This window comes from Hemicordylus capensis, chromosome 1 (assembly GCF_027244095.1).
Source record: "Hemicordylus capensis ecotype Gifberg chromosome 1, rHemCap1.1.pri, whole genome shotgun sequence".
Taxonomy (NCBI): Eukaryota; Metazoa; Chordata; class Lepidosauria; order Squamata; family Cordylidae; genus Hemicordylus; species Hemicordylus capensis.
This window is the reverse complement of record NC_069657.1, coordinates 143,618,850-143,639,459: the sequence shown is the minus strand read 5'-3', so window position 1 is coordinate 143,639,459 and position 20,610 is coordinate 143,618,850. Positions and strand designations below refer to the sequence as shown.

General features: G+C 43.9%; 1 protein-coding gene and 1 long non-coding RNA gene across 3 annotated transcripts; both read right to left on the bottom strand.

Annotated features, from left to right (window-relative positions):
• Positions 1–1,737: 1,737 nt before the first annotated feature.
• Positions 1,738–10,497, bottom strand: TIMM10 (translocase of inner mitochondrial membrane 10). Of its 2 annotated transcripts, none has more exons than XM_053288962.1 (3): positions 10,130–10,497; positions 4,871–4,951; positions 1,738–2,058 (listed from the first exon to the last, which is right to left on the bottom strand). In XM_053288962.1, the coding sequence occupies exons 2-3, from the start codon at positions 4,939–4,941 to the stop codon at positions 1,857–1,859; spliced, it is 273 nt and encodes a 90-aa protein (XP_053144937.1). In that variant the 5' UTR covers positions 4,942–4,951; positions 10,130–10,497; the 3' UTR covers positions 1,738–1,856. The 2 variants fall into 2 exon arrangements, with proteins under 2 accessions (XP_053144937.1, XP_053144933.1); XM_053288958.1 differs by having other exon boundaries at positions 4,871–4,959; positions 10,130–10,493.
• A 3,919-nt stretch (positions 10,498–14,416) lies between these two features.
• On the bottom strand, positions 14,417–16,606 carry LOC128342097 (uncharacterized). Its single transcript, XR_008314772.1, has 3 exons — positions 16,223–16,606; positions 15,084–15,202; positions 14,417–14,939 (listed from the first exon to the last, which is right to left on the bottom strand). It is a non-coding gene; the product is annotated as an uncharacterized LOC128342097 (long non-coding RNA).
• Between the last annotated feature and the right edge of the window lie 4,004 nt (positions 16,607–20,610).

The window sequence follows — 20,610 nt, the reverse complement described above, 5'->3', positions numbered from 1 at the left end:
AGCACATTCCTTATGAGGCAAGGTGACAACATCTGGGGCCTTTTAGTTTGGGAAAAAAGATGACTAAAAGAAGACATGACAGAGGTCTACAAAATTGTGCATGGTGTGGAGAGAGAGAGAGAGAGAGAGAGAGAGAGAGAGAGAGAGAGAGAGAGATTCTCTCCTTCTCTCACATCATTAGAACCAGGGGCCATCCCAGGAATGCCAAGGTTAGATCCGACAAAAGGAAGCACTTTCTCACACAACACATAATTAACCTATGGAATTCTTTGCCACATGTGGTGATGGCCACCAACCTTGAGGGCTTTAAAAGGGGCTTGGACAGATTCATGGTCTATCAATGGCTACCAGTATGTTGGCTATGGGCCCCTCCAGCCTCAGAGGTAGGATGCCTCTAAATACCAGCTGCAGAGGACCAACAGCAAGAGAGAGGGCATGCCTTCATCTCTTGCCTGTGGGCTTCCCAGAGGCATCTGGTGGGCAACAGGATGCTGTATTAGATGGGCCTTGAGCCTGATCCAGCAAGGCTGTTCTTATGTAACTAAGTAGCCTCAGGTTGAGCGAGAAGATCAGTAAAGGCCTATGAATAGGATTTCTAAAAACTATCATCATATGCTTAACTGAGATAAATTGGGCCACTGTGCGAAATGGGATGCTGGACTAGATGGGCCTTGGGCCTGATCCAGCAGGGCTGTTCTTATGTTCTTAAGACACGTTAGTCCTGATCTTCAGCTATAGCCATGTCCAAATGTGCGTGCACAGCACAAAACAGTGACTGGAGTTGAGAAATGCAAACCCTCATCCATGTTGTGTAGTCTACATTGCATTGCTACTCAAATACACATCCAGGTGCTGCATTCTACTTGCAACACAAATGCTCACACCAGCAAGACAATCTATGTGTAGAAAGGGAGACTGCTTACCTGTAAGGAGTGCTCTGCAACAGTCTTTTGAGCGTTTTGCAAAGGTGCGACTCCCATATGTGGCAACAAACAGAGGGCATAAAAAACATTCTGCTTATTGACCAAGACAAATATATCATACAAAATGACAATAATAAATCCCAGTAAAATTCATATAGAATATCATCTGTATTAACATCCACCTTCAAATCTGACTAAAGTCAGACTGTAATGCTATCCACCTCCTCCAACAGACTTCCAGTCTAGAATCCAGCTGTGATGAAATTCAGCTTTCTTAAAAAAAAAAAGAGTCTTGAAACACAGTGATTTTACCTTGTGTATCTTATGCACGGTAATGTGGTGACACACTGAAAGCTCTGCTGGGAATCCGCTCTGGCATGCTGAATCTTTCCTCCTTGTGGAATACTCCAGTTGTTTTCTGGCCAGTCTTCAACAGCTTCACTGTTATTGCTATAATAGCATTCCTGTGTAACACAGGCCATGCCACCACTTCCAACTATTTCTATATCTAATTCCAAATAAGGTATGCCCTTCTAGTGTACTAGAGGAATGAAGCAGGGGGGTCTCTATAAGTCACCAGAACCTCCTGCAGAACTGGATTTTGCTCAGGCAAGTCCACATTTGAGGACTGAGCATGCTCAAAGACATTTCACTTCTCACCCTTCTACTTCCTGCTAGACAGAGCTACAGCTCTCATCCGACAAACGAATCTCACCACCAAGACTGTCTCCCCGCACAAGGCAATTATAGCCTGCCCTTCGGTAGGCTCAACAAGGGAAGGCAAAGCTCAAGCACACTTAGCAGTCAGCAAAGGTAATGTAGCCTTAATGTTTTATTGACAGAGGGAGAGTCAACATTGAGTCCAGGTGTGGAGGGGGAGAGGGAGGTGGGCATGTTGTCCATTATCGGGGTGGGGTGGGGTGAGGGCGTGTATTATGCTGGCCCAGCCCCTTGCTGCATCCTCTTCATCAGCTCCTCATCCTGCATGGAGAGCTCAGTCAGCTTCTTGCCCATACGCTCATGGATGTCCAAGTACTTGGAGACACATCGGTCCAGGCACACAGACTCTCCCTTGGACAGCTCTGCCTCCTTGTAATGTGGAGGGACACATTTGCGATGACAAGCGTTGGTCATTCTGGGGCAGGGCGAGAGAAGAGAAGGGCATGAGAAGACAGGCACTTTCCAGCTACTCCAGTTCTGTTTTATGTCCAGTTCTGTTTTAAACCATCACGTCTCAGCCTTGCAGCTCTGCTGATGCTGGAAACTGCCTGATGTTCCCACCAAGATTCTGAGCATCTCCACCATCATTGTCCCAAAACCAGCCCCACCTTGCTTATTCTGGCAGGCAAGCTGTCACTTCTTGGCTACAATTATTTAATGGTTTATTCTGAAACTGTATATCCTGCCTTTCTCAGGGAACAATTCAAGGCAGCTTATGATTATTAAACAATAAACACACACAATAATTAGAACATTATATTAAAAGTACCAGAATGGGGAACAGAACTCTTCTTTTTTTTTAAAAAAAAAAAAGTGCAATCAAATTCACTGAAAGAAAGCTTGACAGAACAAAACAGTCTCTGCTCTCCAATGAAAAGCTGGTAGAGAGGGCACCAATCAAACATCCAAGCATGGGGAGTTCCAGAGAGAAAGTGCCTCCACTGGAAAGGACCTTTCTTGCATGGCCAACTAAGCCTCCTATGGAGGTGGCACATGCAAGGAGGACTCCCTGAATGATGTTATACTAAACACTTCCTAATCCACATGACACCAATTCCAATGCTCAACAACAACAACCACCACCACCAACAACAAATATTTATATACCGCTTTTCAACAAATGTTTCCAAAGTGGTTTACACAGAAAAATAAATAAGATGGCTCCCTGTCACCAAAGGGCTCACAAAAGAAACACAAGATAGACACCAGCAACAGTCACTGGAGGGGTACTGTGCTGGGGGTGGACAGAGTTCAGTGAAATGATCAAGATGTTTATAGCGACAAGAGAGCTGCTCTTACCCTGGTAACCTGGGTAGGACGAGTGCATATGATCAAGGGTAGAGGAAATGCCCAAGTCTGTGCCCATCTCCCACACAATCATTTCCCCCTCTTCCTACCTAGGTTTTTGCTGATAGAGGGCCAAAAATCAGGAGTGCACAGAGCTCCACCTCCCAAGGCTTGGTAGAAATGCCTATCCTACCCCATTTACAATCGTGAGAACCAGCCTAAGGAGTACTTTCAAATAGCGTTTCCAACTTCCCAACCCCTTCCAAGTAGACATGCCTAGATGATGATGCACAGCTGCAATCCTATGCATGCTCACTTGGGTGTACGTTCCACTGAAATCAGTGGGACTTCTGAATAAATGTACATAGGATCAGGTTGCATGTCTTCCAAGGCTAGAAGGAGCCGCATAAATATTTTCCTTCTGTTGAAGACTGCAGTAGGCACAAAGCCTGCCTGACTGCTACCTAGAGTAAAGTTGTGCCTTCGAGTCGGTGTTGACTCCTGGCGCCCACAGAGCCCTGTGGTTTCCTTTGGCACAATACAGGAGGGGTTTACCATTGCCATCTCCCGTGCAGTATGAGATGATGCCTTTCAGCATCTTCCTATATCGCTGCTGCCCGATATAGGTGTTTCCCATAGTCTGGGAAACATACCAGCGGGGATTCGAACCAGCAACCTCTTGCTCCCTAGGCAAGTTACTTCCCCGCTGCACCATTACCTACCTGGTACCTCCCATGCAATAGGAAGAGCAGGCGCTCCCAACAGCTGCCTCCCAGCAAGGGAGGATTTACTGAACTCAGCCTTGAAGAATATTGCAACATGGAGCAAGCCCAGTTTGGGGTGAGTTAAGAGCAATGCAGATGGGTTGCATAGAAAACAAAATACCAAGTACTATTTATAATCTAAACACCAAGGTTCCTTCCCCTACGACAACATGTTTAAATGGTCCTGGTAGTTAACTACTTCTCATTTTTAAGTTCTCACCCACACCCTAAGACACAGTTACCTTAAGGAGCTTTGTCCACGGCACTAATTCCTGACGAGGGAGCCTATGACCTTGTAACAGCAGCAAGACATCCCCCTGGATAACCCCCCCAAGACCGGTCCCTTTAGATGCACCACTCCCACTCATCATCCCATCTTAATGTTCCATCCTATCCATTGAACAGAATGAAACTTACAAGGCAGAACTCTTGTTACTTGGAACACCTGGATAAGAACGATGAAAGCATCTGGGGCTTTTTAGTATAACACAGAAACAGTTCAAGGATGACATGATGAGAGGCTTATGGAATTATGAATGATGTGCAGAGAATGGATAGGGAAAACAAATCCCCCTCAATATTAGTCACCCAATGAAACTGACTGGCAGTAAATTTAGGATAGACAAAAGTAAATATTCCACACAACAGCATTGTTGTGCTTATGGAATTCTCTTGACCAAGAAGTGGTGAGGGCCACCAACATTTTAAAAGCATTGCACAGGTCCACAGCAGACAGGTCTTTGGCTTAGCCATCATATTTAAATGGATCCTCCCTGGCCAGGAACAGCACATATCTGAGTAACAGATGCCAAGAGCGGACAGCAGGGGAGGGCCTCTGCCTTCATGCCCCCATTGCCAAAGACATCTCTGCCTGGCCACTGTTGGAAACAGGATGATGGGCTAGATGTAGCCTTGAACAGATCACACAAGACAATACTTGTGTTCTTTTGCTGGTACAATGCCTGATAAGATGCCAGTGTTTGTTTCAGGGGACAGAAGGATAATCTGGGAGGCAGAGGGGAAGAATCTGTGTTAGCTGGAGACTATAAAACACTGATCATGGCATACAATGCCTTAGAATAGCATCCACAACAGTGCATCACAGCACAGAAGTTTCATACAGGAAGTTTGAAATATTAGGACCACTGTAACTTCATGTTTGTGGCAAGCTCATACCTGTTGTACATATCAGCCATCATCTCCACTTCCAGTTCAGCTGCCAGCTGTTGAGCCCGTAGAGGATCCATCACACTTTGCCTTTGATGCTGTTGGAGAAACACAAAGCATCAGAATCCCATGCCTCTATATTCACATATGCGTATTTATTTGTATCCCACTTTTCCTATATCAATGTAGTCAAAGCAGATAACAACCCAATTAAAAATCTATCACAAAACATTATGAATTAAACATGAGAACATAAGAACAGCCCTGCTGGATCAGACCCAAAGCCCATCTAGTCCAGCATCCTGTTTCACACAGCGGCCCTGCTGGACGCCTACAGGCAGGAGTTGAGGTCATGCCCTCCCTCCTGCTGTTACTCCCCTGCAACTGTTACTCAAAGGCATCTTGTTTTTAAGGCTGGAGGTGGCCTATAGCCCTCCGACGAGTAGCCATTGATGGACCTCTCCTCCATGATGTTATCCAAACCCCTCTTAAAGCCATCCAGGTTGTTGGCTGTCACCACATCTTGTGGCAGAGAATTCCACAAGTTGATTATGCGTTGTGTGAAAAAGTACTTCTCTTTGTTGGTCCTAAATTTCCGGGCAATCAAATTCATGGGATGACCCCTGGTTCTAGTGTTATGTGACAGGGAGAAGAATTTCTCTCTGTCCACTTTCTCCACACCATGCATGATTTTATAGACCTCTATTATGTCTCCCTGCAGTTGTCTTTTTTCTAAACTAAATAGCCCCAGGTGTTGTAGCCTTGCCTCATAAGGAAGGTGCTCAAGGCCCTTGATAATCTTGGTTGCCCTCTTCTGCACCTTTTGAAGTTCTACAATGTTCTTCTTTAGATGTGGTGACCAGAATTATTCACAGTACTCCAGGTGTGGCGGCACCATAGTTTTGTATAAGGGCATTATAATATTAGAAGTTTTATTTTCAATCCCCTTCCTAACGATCCCGAGCATGGAATTGGCCTTTTTCACAGCTGCCGTACATTGGGTCAACACTTTCAATGAGCTGTCCACCATGACCCTAAGATCTCCCTCCTGGTCTGTCACCGACAGCTCAGATCCCATCATGGTAAATGTGAAGCTGGGGTTTCTCGTCCCAATGTGCATCACTTTACACTTGCCAACATTGAACTGCATTTGTCATTTTGTTGCCCACTCACCCGGTTTTGAGAGATCCTTTTGGAGCGCCTCACAATCTGTTTTATATTTCACTACCCGAAACAGTTTGATGTCCTATGCAAATTTAGCCACCTCGCTGCTTACCCCTACTTCTAGATCATTTATGAATATATTAAAAAGCACTGGTTCCAGTACAGATCCCTGGGGGACCCCACTTCTTACTTCCCTCCATTGTGACAATTCTCCATTTATACCTACCCTCTGTTTCTTGTCCTTCAACCAGTTACCAGTCCAACCAACCAGTTACCAATAGGGCCAGTTACCTGTCCCCTTATCCCATGACTGCTAAATTTCCTCAAGAGTCTTTGATAAGAAACTTTGTTGAAAGCTTTTTGGAAGTCCAGGTATACTATGTCAACTGGATCTACAGTGGGTATTGAAAAGAATCACCCCCTTTGATAGACCTTAAATTCTGGTTCCCTTACATCCTGAAATGAAAACACAAAGAGAATTCCCTTCACCAGCTGTACTTATCCAATGCAACCTATAACATCCAACTGAAAAACATCACAATTACAGTCCAGAAAAAGTATCAGAAATAAAAAACAAGAATTACTGAGATTGAAGAAGGATCACCCCCCCAATGTCAATATTTTGTTGAACCACCTTTTGCTTTAATAACAGCCTTGAGTCTGTTGGGATACTTCTCTATCAACCTTGCACATCTAGACGGAGCAATTTTTGCCCACTCCTCCATACAGAACTGTTCAAGTTCGGTCACATTGGATGGTAGGTGTTGGTGGACTGCTATCTTCAAATCTCCCCACAGATTTTCTATGGGATTTAGGTCTGGGCTCTGACTGGGCCACATGAGGACGTTCACTTTTTTCTCCTTCAGCCACTGTGTGGTCAATTTTGCTGTGTGCTTTGGATCGTTGTCATGTTGAAAGGTGAATCTTCTGCCCATCCTCAACTGTCTGGCAGAGGGTAGCAGGTTTTCTTCCAGAATCTGATGGTATTTTGGCCCATCCATTTTTCCTTCTAGCCTAACGAGAGCCCCAGTCCCTGAGGCAGAGAAACACCCCCACAACAGGATGCTGCCATCTCCATGCTTCACTGTAGGTATGGTGTGTTGTGGATGGTGAGCTGTGTTGGATTTATGCCAGGTGTACTGTTTGGTGTTGAGGCCAAATAGTTCAATCTTGGTCTCATCTGACCATAAGACCTTTTTCCATTTGGCATCAGAATATTCAAGGTGCCTTCTGGCAAAGCTCAAACGAGCTTTAATGTGGCCTTTCTTGAGAAGTGGCTTTCTCCTTGCGACCCTCCCGAACAAGCCACATTTTTTCCACAACACACCATACCTACAGTGAAGCATGGAGGTGGCAGCATCCTGTTGTGGGGGTGTTTCTCTGCCTCAGGGACTGGGGCTCTCGTTAGGCTAGAAGGAAAAATGGATGGGCCAAAATACCATCAGATTCTGGAAGAAAACCTGCTACCCTCTGCCAGACAGTTGAGGATGGGCAGAAGATTCACCTTTCAACATGACAACGATCCAAAGCACACAGCAAAATTGACCACACAGTGGCTGAAGGAGAAAAAAGTGAACGTCCTCATGTGGCCCAGTCAGAGCCCAGACCTAAATCCCATAGAAAATCTGTGGGGAGATTTGAAGATAGCAGTCCACCAACACCTACCATCCAATGTGACCGAACTTGAACAGTTCTGTATGGAGGAGTGGGCAAAAATTGCTCCGTCTAGATGTGCAAGGTTGATAGAGAAGTATTCCAACAGACTCAAGGCTGTTATTAAAGCAAAAGGTGGTTCAACAAAATATTGACATTGGGGGGGTGATCCTTTTTCAATCTCAGTAATTCTTGTTTTTTATTTCTGACACTTTTTCTGGACTGTAATTGTGATGTTTTTCAGTTGGATGTTATAGGTTGCATTGGATAAGTACAGCTGGTGAAGGGAATTCTCTTTGTGTTTTCATTTCAGGATGTAAGGGAACCAGAATTTAAGGTCTATCAAAGGGGGTGATTCTTTTCAATACCCACTGTATCAAATTAAAGCCTCACATGCATCCCTAGGTGGTGTACACAAATTAAAAAACAATCTAAAAACAGGATTAAATGATTAGCATAATTATTTATTCATTCATTCATTCGATTTCTATAATGCCCTTCCAAAAATGGCTCAGGGCAGTTTACACAGAGAAATAACAAATAAATAAAATGGATCCCTGTCCCCGAAGGGCTCACAATATAAAAAGAAACATAAGATAGACACCAGCAACAGTCACTGGAGGTACTGTGCTGGGGGTGGATAGGGCCAATTACTCTCCCCCTGCTAAATAAAAGAGAATCACCATGCTAAAAAGTGCCTCTTTGCCAAGTTAGCTGGGGTTATATTACATCAATTAAAATTAATTAAAAGCCTGATAAAACAGATGTGTATTAAGAGTCTTTTAAAAAACAACCAGAGATGGAGAAACTCTGATTTTAACAGAGAGTGCCTTCCAGAGCCCTGGGGCAGCCACAGTGAAGGCCCAGTCCTGAGTAGCCACCAATCGAGCCAGTGGTAGCTGTAACCAGACCTCCCCATTTGATCTTAATAGGCAGGAGGGTTCATGATAAAGGAAGTGCTCTCTTAAATACCCTAACCCAAGCCGTTAAGGGCTTTATAGATAATAACTAGCACTTTGAAACATATCGGCAGCCAGTGCAGTTCTGCTGTTATATGGTCTCTTCAGGTTATCCCAGAGACCAATTTGGCTGCCTCATTCTACACCAAATCTAGATTCCAGACTAGATACAATGGTAGCCCCACATAGAGTGCATTACAGTAGTCAAGCCTGGAGGATACCAGAATATGTACCACTGTTTTAATGTCATTTTCCTCCAGAAATGGACATAGCTAACATATCAGCCAAAGCTGATTAAAAAAAACTCTTGGCCACTGTCTCAACCTGAGAAACCAGAGAGCATTTGGGATCCAGGAGCACTCCCTAGCTATGTACTTGTTCTTTCTGGGGGAGTGTAACCCCATCTGTAACAGGCATAAACCATCTCTTGAGTTCTGAGCACCTCCACTCTGTACTTCCATTTATTTGGATTCAGTTTGTTATCCCTCATACAGCCCATTACCGCCTCCAGGCCTGCATATAGGGAAGTTATGCCATTAACTGATGAAGATGATATGGAGAAATAGATTTGGGTGTCATCAGCATATTGATAACATCCTGCACCAAATCTCCTGATGATCTCTTCCAGTGGTTTCATGTAGATGTTAAAAAGCACTGCAGATAGTATGGAACCTTGTGGAACTCCACACATTAACTCCCACTTTGCAGAGCAACAATCTCCAAGCGACACCATCTGGAATCGCTTAATTAACAGCCTAATGAAACAGATGGTTCTTGTTCCCACCTAAATGGTGGGGGCGGGGAAGCCTGGTGGATACACACCAAGAGTCACCACCTACTCAGTTTTTCTTGCATAGTTATTCAATGCCTGGCCCTGCTGGTAGAAAGTGAGTAAAGTTGAGTATGTTCCATCTCCCACTACTTTTTGGAGGGAGCAACCAGCTCCCACTCCATCTTTTTTGTCCATGCTGCCTCCACTCTCAAGAGCGCGGATAATGTTGGAGGAAGTCTTTCGGAAACAGATTAAGAGTCCCCTTCTGCCCTGTTAGCAGATGACAGCTCTCCCTGCTGTCATAGCACTGATCCAGTAGATATCTTGTTGTCATAGCACTGATCCTATCTACTGGATCAGTGCTACGACAGCAGAGAGCATTGTCATCTGCTATCAGAGCAGAAGGGGATGCCTAATCTGTTTCCAGAAGACTCCCCCCAACATTATCAGAGCTCTGCTCCTAAGAATGGAGGAAGCATGGACGAAAAGATGGAGTGGGACTTGGTTATCCCCTCCAAAACCTAGAGTGGCAGCCCCATCGATGACTCCAAACCGGTGCCTCCCAGCTTTCCCCACCAGCTCTATGAAGCCTCCAGCTTCATTGTCTGAGCCACACAGGAAAAGGAGGCAGAGGAAGCAGATTTCTCCTCCATGGGTTATTCTGCCCCTGGACTCCCGCCACCCGGGCTACAGTTCTTTCTCAGGAGTATCAACACTCACCTTCACTAGTCTCAGGCATCCGCCGGAAGCACGTGGAGCAGGCACTTCCACTGGCGCGCCTTTCATTTCATTCTCTTCTCGGATACCATCGAGACTTCCTGGGAAGAATAATGCCTTCTAGCAAGCTTCGGTCCTCCCGGGGGAGTGGGAAGCCCCGCTCGGCCTGAGTGACTCAGCCACCGCTGCCGCCACCTCCAAATGCCAGAGTCTTCGGTGCAGCTGGAGCGGAAAGGGAGATTCGGTTACACGCCATGTAACGCGGGAGGGCTGGACAGTCCTCTCTCTTTGAAGGACTCAAACCATAGAGAGGCGCGAGTGGAAGCCTGAGCGCGACAGTGAATTGCCATAGAGTTTGGGAAGAAGTTAGCTTGTGATCATAGAGACTCAGGAAGCGGGTGGAGTAGAGCGGGCGCTTGGTTTGTGCGGCTGCGCGGCAGCTGGGCTGTTTGCTGCGATTTTATCAGCGGCGGCAGGGATTTCGCCCTGAATAGCACTGTGGGGGTGTAGGAAAGAGGAAAGCAAGATGCGGACAGTTTGCCTGCCGCACAATTTATTGTATATCCTGACTATTGCCCTATTCATAGAGACTGCATGCGTGTATGATTTACTTTATATTTACTCGAGTTTCTCCAAAACTATAAACCACAGGCAATCTACAACAGGAAAGCTCACAACAGAAGGTTCTCCACCACCTACTCCTGAGGGAGTAAGTCTCCTGTTGTTCTGAGCAAGGTGCAGCCCTTGAGCCTATGCCTGTCTATATTCTAGTAGTAGTAGTACTGTACTACTGCTATTAAAAGTTTACTTTGTTCTACTACATGGTCTACTCGGAATAAAGTTTCCTTGCTGTGTTCAGTGGGACTTCCAAGTAAGTGTCTACTAAATTGCAGCCCTCCACAGAGCTGACTTCTACTGGGTGCTGCTTGCAGTTGAGGGTAAATCCTATTTCAGGATTGTTCAAGTCCTAAAGCAACAAATGACTGCCCCCATAAGATCCATGTTCTATCCTAGCCATGTTGACTGCCTGCATGTAGAATAATAATAGTATTTTTGTATGTGGTATCCTGGAAAAGGGACACCACATAGTCTTGGCATCTCCAAGATAGGGCTGAGAGAGATTCCTGTCTGCAACCCTAGAGAAGCCTCTGCCAGTCTGTGAAGACAGTACTAAGCTAAATAGACCAATGTATATGGCAGCTTCTTATTGATGTGAATACCGGTTTGTCCCTGGGTCCGCCTTTTAGCCAATCAAACAGACTCAGTGGGGATCAATTAGAGGCAATTTTATTTGCTACTGCAGCCAGCAAGGTAAATCAATGGGCTATTGCTCTGCATTGAAATACAAATTGGTTATAGGTACATCTTACATTTATACAGACAATCTGAATGATGTTGACACCCTAGACATAGTATACTTGGCAACAAAATGGTGGACTAAGTATCTAGTACGCATGCGAAAGATTCATTGTTCATCTGGTGATCACTCCTTATTTGGTTACATCCTGTTTTCCAAACTGTCAGCAAAGAACAGTGAGAATTCATCTGGTGAGAACCAAGTTTCTTTAGATACAATTTAGTGGAGAGAGATAATGACGTTGATCATGTGAGGCCGTGTCCTTGAGCTGGCCTGAGCTGGGCTGGGGTTACTTTAAGTTAGAGTGAGGTATTCTAAGTAAAATGGAGTTACTTTGGTTTTCTAAAACACATCAATCCCCCCCTTAAACACTGCATCATCCTGAATCTTCAGGATGCCTTAATTAAGGTTTGTAAAGGTACAGCTATATGTATGGGTCTTACATTATGGCAAGGTTTAAAGGTTCTCATAAACATTTGGATTAAAGCTGGAATGCATTGTAAGCAGCAACATGTGATTATCAATACAAAGAGAATACATGCTATAACTAGAATTATCTTCTGTGCCTATAAATCAATAGGCTCTCCATATTAGTTAAATGAAAGTTCTAACCGTTTGGAAATATTAATAATAGCTCTTCTAACACATAAACTCTTAATCTTGGAAATATAGTTCTTGCCCATTGATGGAACTCTGTGTTTCGTGTGGCTAAAGGGTTTGGAACATATGTGGTTTTGGGATGCCTTAAACATTTGTGATGCATTAAGCATAGTTTTTACAGAAATGGTATGTGCTAAATGGGCTGTACATATGGCAGTGAAACTAGATACATTGCATACAACATCCTAGAGCTACAAACATAATTAGTATAATTCTATAAATCACACACATATCCTTAATGACCCATATCTGGCATGATTTGATATAGATAAAAAGTTTTACACATAGCAGCAAGGTGTACATATAAAGTCATATAACTTATAGCAAGCAACATTGTTTTAACCCATCTTTATCCCAAATAAAGTATCAATAACAGTCTAGCATTGTGGAACCAGGTGCTTCTAGTGATTAATGGATTATCAGCTTGTGGAAAGCGATAGTAATGACAAGTCATAAAGATCATACAAGTCAAATACAAGTGTCTTATAAAATTAGCAAGTAAAGCTTGGGCTAGCTTAATGTCTTAGAGCACAAAAGGAACCAGTAACTTGGGGATAGGTGCAGACTTTCAGGTAAATGCTTTGGTTAAAAACAATGAGATGATTAGCACAATATGTAAGTGAAACAAGTGAGGTCCATGTCATTACAGCACAAAGATAGCAGGGTTTTCAACATAATGATAGCACATAGTCATTACAAGAAAGTAATATAAGAAAGTGGTGTAAATCATCAACTCCCACCCCCCTTAGTGTCCTCTAAAGTCTGTCATGGCCAAAAAGGAGGCCATGGAGAGCTTTAGAATTCAAAATCTAAAAGTCCTTGGTAAGAAAAAATATTTTAGTCCTTCAGTTGAGAACCAAATGCTCTTGTACAACGTTGCAGGATTTTGGCTATCCTGGATGTTCTCTGATCTGTGTTGTTTTGGCTTGTTTGGCTAGTGTCCATAGACAAGCTCGAATGTTCATGTGTTTGGGAGCCTTGAAATAGTGTCCTTGGCAGAATTTGAAATAGTGTCCTTGGCAGAATTTGAAATAGTGTCCTTGGCAAGGTATCTTACCCAGGTAAGATGGTTCCAGGGCTTTACAGCTTGGGAAAATGCTGTTGCATGTATGACTCCAGAGAAAAGTGGCAGTCTTCAGGAAGATGAATTTTGCATTGGGCCCTCTTCCTCGAACACAGGACAGGGTAGCAGATGGATGTTCTGTCACCAATGGGTTGGATTGGAGATGCAGATAGGGACTGCCCTCTGGTAGCTGCTGCTGCTGATGGTTAGTTTCCCTGGGTCACTGTTGATGGAGACTCCCTTGGGATCACATTCTGGCGATGGATCCAGGTATTCCTTCGATCTGGGAAGGACCAATCCTTCTTGGAAAGACAATTCAAGGCACTGTTGGTTGCAAACCTGTTTACTTGAGAGAAAGACAGGCAAGTGAGTTGCCAATTCCCCCCCCCCCCATGTAGGGACAGCATCCTGAGACTAAGTCTCTGGGTGCCAACCATCAGCACAAAAGGAAAATCAAGTTTTCAAGGCAAATAATACAAAGGATGGATAAAACCTGAGGCTATTTTCAATTTGGTCTTTTGGCATTTTTTTCTTTCTTTCTCCAATTTATATTTTTGTTTCCCTGGGCCCCCACTTCTTCAAAGACCAGAACAGGGGATGATGTCTTCATTTAAGGCTTGATGGCTTGTGTGGTAGGCTGGTGTCTGATCACGAGAACAAAACAGCAATCAGTCCTTTGTCAGGGCAATCAATCTCCATCCAGTATAACTGACTTCATTCTCCACCGTCAGTAACATCTGGCTTTGGGATCTTCATCTAGGTCACGTGTAGATAGTTGTGGTGTCCCAGTTCTCCATCTTTAGCCTCATAATTAACCAGTCACTGATGGATTCAAGTTTGGGTTTGACATTTCTGTAAAGTGAAAACAACCTCTCGAGACAAGGAAAAAGATAGCCCACACAGGTAAAGTCAATCCCTGCCCTCTGTCTACCCACAGCTTGGGCATTACCTGACTTGGCATGTCCAGTGAGATACTATACCTTGGTAAAGTAGGATTGTTTACTACACAAATTACACAGGCTGTTGCCACATGTTCTGCAAAAGGGTACATCCAAGAGGCACAAAAGTGTCTTTGTATTGACTAGGAAAAACCAAAGAATTGGTTCTGCAAGAATTCCACATCCCTCTGCTGTTCTTTACCAGCCATCCTTTTCTAAGTGCGCCCCCCTGCTGTGGTGCAAAGTCGATGTCCTTTTTCTAAATATGTGTGTGTGGGGGGGGGGGTTGTGCCAAGATAGTTAGCACAGGAATCAAAGATGCTTGGAAACAGAAATAGAAGGAGCAGCGGTTTTAGCTGCAGCATCTGCCATCCAATTACCCTTTGTCACTGGGTCATTTCCCTCTGGTGACCTCTGGTATGGATGACTGCAACCTCTTCTAGTAGTGTAACAGCAGTCTAGAGTTCTGATATCTGTGTCCCATATTTTACTTCCTTGTTTCCCACTATTAAAAATCTTCTTTCTTTCCAAGTGGCCCCATGAGTTGTGTAAAAATTACCTTGAAGGTGATGAGCTCTGCAAGCTGTGCTGAGATACCTGGAGAAAGAGATTTCACCACCAGAACTTCATGGTCAGTCACTACTCCATAGCCAGCTTACATTGTCCATCTTACATGAAGCTGCCTCCATCTGTGTACAAATCAATGTCTGCATTTTGGAGAGGTTGATCTTTAAGATCAGGACGGCTTGGCATAAATGCAGTCCACATCTTGCAAGCAAGCCTGTTCTTGGTCTTCTGTAGGCTCAAAAGGAAGTAAGTTAGCTGGATTAAGAACAAAGTAGTAGCCATGGAAACCCCAGGATCCCCACCAAAGTGAAATGATATTTGGTCATGTGTGAGCGAGTCAGCCATCTATTGCCCCAGACTAATCCCTTTTACCTGGGAAATTTCCAAGGTGAATTGCAAACTGGTGCTTTGGAACTCCTTGCCACTTGCAGGATTGGCAAAACAAAATTCCTTTCATCAAATCTCATGTCTGGGATTTTAAGATTCAGCTGCTGTGAAGGCAAAGCGGGGCTGGTGGATGAGTCAAATTAAAAAAAATTTTGAACCTTAGACCATTTGATTAGTAGCTTTCAGTTTACATCAAATCAGTTAGCAGAAATATTGCATAGATTTTGCAAAAACATGACAGTAATACAATTAGACTAATTTATCTTAAAATCCATTTTTCCTTCTCACCCACAATTACAAACTGCTGTTCAGAGAACCTCTTTCCCCCTCCCATCCGGAAATGAGCGGAGTTGACATTGTTCATCAGGGATCAGCTTTCATTTGTGAGGAAGAATTTGGAAGGGAAACTTCCAGTTTAGAGAAAAGTGTTTTTTCCCCCCTTCTTCAGAAAATAGGTAAGATAGACCACGCCAAGGAAATCAGTAAACATAACATATAAAGGCTTATGACACTCAGTAGTGGCAGAAATATCACAATCAACTTAATATAAGAATGAATGAAATAGAGCTTGCTCTCATGCCTAATGCATTTAGCCATAAGCAGCACTTTTGCAGAGGTGGGAAGATTCAGCCCTCAGTTGGCCAGCTGACCGCTGAAAGCTCCCCCTGCTGTATAACTGCTAATTTTGGAATGCAGTGTCAGAGTAAGTTTGGTCTGGAGCAGTTTACAGAAAAACAACAACATGTCACTAGAATAAATACATTCACAAATACAACAGAATAAACAGAATAAATACAACAGAAACCTCATCTTCACAGATATGAGCTATAAGATTGATGTGGGTTGAATTCCTATACAGAACCAGAGCTTTGGGCTCCCTCTCAGAAACATGCACACACACACACACACACACACACAGAGGCTTGTCTTGTGTATTTCACAGAACAAAGGACTAAACAAAAGAAAACTCCATATGAGTCACAAAGAATTTTATAACATTTTCAATCTGTTAGCCATAAACTCAGTTAAGAAAGTAGCTTAAATAGAACAAACTTATCACAGCCATCCATAAAAACAACCTGTAATTCTATATTACCTTTCCACATCACAATCTTATAACTTACTGGTGCTTTTCAAGCATTTTTCTTTTTGTTGTTGTTAACAACCTCCAACCAAAATCCTTTTACGTGTCTCCTTCTAGTTTTTTTTTTTCTTTTGTCTGCAATTCCCATATGCATTCCTTCAAAACTCCATTTTCTTTCCTCTTTTCCAACTGCCAGCAGTTGAAGAGAGTGGGGGGGAGAGAACAAAGGCAGCCTTTTGTTTAGAGAAACTTTTTGCAGCTAGAACAGTGTTATCTTTTGGCTTGGTTACAACAGGACAGTGGCATCAAGAAATTTAGACTGTTAGCAGTTTTGAACTTGGAAACAGAACATAGAGACAACATGATTTTAGCAAAAGACAATCATTATTTCTTCTTTTCTTCAGACCCCTTGTCTTGGAGCACAGAGGCGTTTTTAAATTTTCATTCTGAGGGCACCTCCCCCTCTCGTGAGAATCACCCAATTTTTCAGCACGCATTCTAAAGGTACTTGCTATTTCTACTCCCCATAGCCCCCCCCCAGTGTGCTCGTGCTTGGGCCGTTTATTTTTGACTCAAAGCCGCCCCTCCCTTGGGCTTTTGGGCTTAAATTGCCCCCCCTCGGGATTTTGGCTTAAATTGCCCCTCTCTTGGGTAATTTGCTTTCTCCCCTCTTCTCGGGATGAAAGATTGCCCCTCCCTGGGCTTCCCCCCCTTTTTCCCCTTCTTGGGCTGGGGTTCTCACCAAGACGTCTTTGGATTTCTCGCCTCTCCCTCAGGCTTTTGCCTCGATTCCCAGATGTGGCGTGTTGTGACGACTGGCGTGTCTCAGGGCCCATGAGAATCCTCCACAGACAAAACGCTGTGGGGCGCGCTGGATCTCACTGTCCCGTGACGGGTCAGACTGTCCACCCAGAGTCACATCCGAGTCGTGGCACCAAATTGATGTGAATACTGGTTCGTCCCTGGGTCCGCCTTTTAGCCAATCAAACAGACTCAGTGGGGATCAATTAGAGGCAATTTTATTTGCTGCTGCAGCCAGCAAGGTAAATCAATGGGCTATTGCTCTGCATTGAAATACAAATTGGTTATAGGTGCATCTTATATTTATACAGACAATTTGAATGATGTTGACACCCTAGACATAGTATACTTGGCAACAAAATGATGGACTAAGTATCTAGTACCCATGCGAAAGATTCATTGTTCATCTGGTGATCACCCCTTATTTGGTTACATCCTGTTTTCCAAACTGTCAGCAAAGAACAGTGAGAATTCATCTGGTGAGAACCAAGTTTCTTTAGATACAATTTAGTGGAGAGAGATAATGACGTTGATCATGTGAGGCCGTGTCCTTGAGCTGGCCTGAGCTGGGCTGGGGTTACTTTAAGTTAGAGTGAGGTATTCTAAGTAAAATGGAGTTACTTTGGTTTTCTAAAACACATCACTATGTTCCTATTTGTATTTTGTAGTGCAAGTGGTGTCCTGGGAAAAGGATTCTAAATAGTTGTTAGTTTCTCAAAGGTCCTTTCTAACTGAAATACAGGGGTGTCATAAGCTTTTCCTATCCTATGGTTTTTTAAAGTTGCAATCATATGAATACTTACTTCATAGTAAGTCCCCTTTAACTTAGTGGGATTTACTTCTGAGTAAATAGCTGCGGTGGTGCAGTGGGGAAGCAGCTTGCCTAAGGAGCAAGAGGCTGTTAGTTTGAATCCCCGCCAGTGTGCTTCCCAGTGCATAATAAATATATACATGTAGTCAACTATATTGGGCAGCAGCAATATAGGAAGGTGCTGGAGGCGAATGCTCACTTCAGTGACAATGGCAAAGGCATCATCTCATACTGCGTGGGAGAAAGGCAATGGTAAACTATTCTTGTATTCCACCAAGAAAACCACATGGCTCTGTGGTCGCTAGAAGTCAACACCAATTCGACAGCACAATCTTCAAATAGGCATCAGTTGGACAACATGGACCATGATTACTTCAGAGTAAGACTGGAACCCTCTGCTCACTTCCTAAGAAGTAAGTCTCATTAAACGTAGTGGGATGTATTTCTGAGTTCGCACACACAACTGTGAACTGCACACACTTTTAAACAGTAGGTCTTCTCAGAAAGTAAATGTTTAGAGGAGTGCCTTGTAAGTCTCTTGTGTTTTAAACAGTTCTGTATGTTTTGGTTTGCATCCTATATTCTCAGCTCCCAGACAGGCTGCAAGCTTTTCACATGGCTTGCAAAAACTGTGTGATTTCATGCAAATAAAATCGAAGGCTCACAGCTTTGTAACAGCAAGTTGTAGCACTGCCGAAGGCCTATATACTGAGCATTCAGAGAAAGACCTGTAATTGTTTATTCCACTGAAAGCACATCTACATCACAGACTTAAACTGGTTTAACAGTCATTGAAGTCATTAACACAACTGAAAACTGGATAGGACGAGTGTCCTACCCAGGTTTGGGAACTGTGTGTGCTCCCAGTTTTTGATTGTGTGGGAGCAAACAACTAGGTAGGAGGAGGGAGAAGTGACTGTGTGGAATCGAGGTAAGAGAAAAAGCTGAATAGCACAATGCTGCCTACCCAGCTTTCATCCCCAGCATTTAAGCACATAAGAACAGCCCTGCTGGATCAGGCCCAAGGCCCACCTAGTACAGCATCCTGTTTCACACAGTGGCCCACCAGATGCCGAGGGAAGCCTACAGGCAGGAGTTGAGGGCTTGCCCTCTCTGCTGCTGTAACTCTCCTGCAACTGGTACTCAGAGCCATCCTGCCTTTGAGGCTGGAGGTGGCCTATAGCCCTCCGACTAGTAGCCGTTGATAGACCTCTCCTCCATGAAGTTATCCAAGCCCTTCTTAAAGCCATCCAGGTTGTTGGCTGTCACCACATCTTGTGGCAGAGAATTCCACAAGTTGATTATGCGTTGTATGAAAGAGTAACTCTATTTGCTGATCCTAAATTTCCTGGCAGTCAATTTCATGGGATGATCCCTGGTCCTACTGTTATGTGAGAGGGAGAAGAATTTCTCTCTATCCACTTTCTCCACATCATGCAAGATTGTATAGACCTCTATCATGTCTCCCCACAGTCATCTTTTTTTCAAAATTAAAAAGCCGCAGGTGTTGTAGCCTTGCCTCATAAGGAAGGTGCTCTAGGCCCCTGAACATCTTGCTTGCCCTCTTCTGCACCTTTTCCAGTTCTACAGTATCCTTTTTTAGAAGTGGTGACCAGAATTATTCACAGTACTCCAGGTGTGGCGGCACCATAGTTTTGTATAAGGGCATTATAATATTAGCAGTTTTATTTTCAGTCCCCTTCCTAATGATCCCTAGCATGGAACTGGCCTTTTTCACAGCTCCTGCACATTGAGTTGACACTTTCAACAAGCAGTCCACCACGACCCCAGGATCCCTCTCCTGGTCAGTCACCGACAACTCAGATCCCCTCAACATATATTTGAAGTTGGAGTTTCTCATCCTAGTGTGCATCTCTTTACACTTACCAACATTGAAGTGCATTTGCCATTTTGTTGCCTACTCACCCAATTTGGAGAGATCCTTTTGGAGCTCCTCACAATCCATTTTGGATTTGCCTACCCGAAAAACTTTGGTATCATCTGCAAATTTGGCCACCTCGCTGCTTACCCCTACTTCTAAATCATTTATGAATAAATTAAAAAGCACCAGTTCCAGTACAGAACCCTGGGGGACCCCACTTCTTACTTCCCTCCATTGTAAAAACTCTCCATTTATACCTACCCTCTACTTCCTGTCCTTCAACCAGTTAGCAATCCACACATGTACTTGTCCTCTTATCCCATGACTGCTAAGTTTCCTCAGGAGTCTTTGATGAGGAACTTTGTCAAAAGCTTTTTGGAAGTCCAGGTATACTATGTCAACTGGATCACCTTGATCCACTCACTTGTTGACACTCTCAAAGAACTCCAAAAGGTTTGTGAGGCAAGATTTACCTTTGCAGAAACCATGCTGGTTCTCTCCCAGCAGGGCCTGTTCTTCTATGTGCTTTACAGTTTTATCCTTGGGGATGCTGTCCATCATTTTGCCTGGAACAGACGTTAAGCTAACCGGCCTGTAATTTCCCAGATCGCCCCTGGATCCCTTTTTGATAATCGGTGTTACATTGGCTACTTTCCAGTCCTCTGGTTGGAAAGAATATGTGTAGTTGGAAGAATATGTGTAGAAAATTTCTTATATAACATTAAGAACGTCCTTACATGTTCATGTGATTCCAGTCTATTCTAATGCTGAATGTTCTAATGAGAAATGGGAATGTGGAGAGAGAGAATGGGTGAAATTTATTGAGGTGGCTTTCAACCATTGGGTTGGAGCCTACACTTTCCTGCATGCTCATATCTAGAGGCTCATTCTTGTCATTCAGCAGCTTTAAGTAGCATTGTCTGCACTTCTATGC

Excerpts from the sequence above, each read along its gene's own strand:
- TIMM10 (XM_053288958.1), bottom strand. The coding sequence starts at position 10,195 with ATGAAAGGCGCGCCAGTGGAAGTGCCTGCTCCACGTGCTTCCGGCGGA. Across the intron at positions 4,960-10,129 it reads GATGCCTGAGACTAGTGAAG|CATCAAAGGCAAAGTGTGAT; the intron begins GTGAGTGTTGAT and ends TTTCTCCAACAG. Across the intron at positions 2,059-4,870 it reads ATGGCTGATATGTACAACAG|AATGACCAACGCTTGTCATC; the intron begins GTATGAGCTTGC and ends GCCCTGCCCCAG.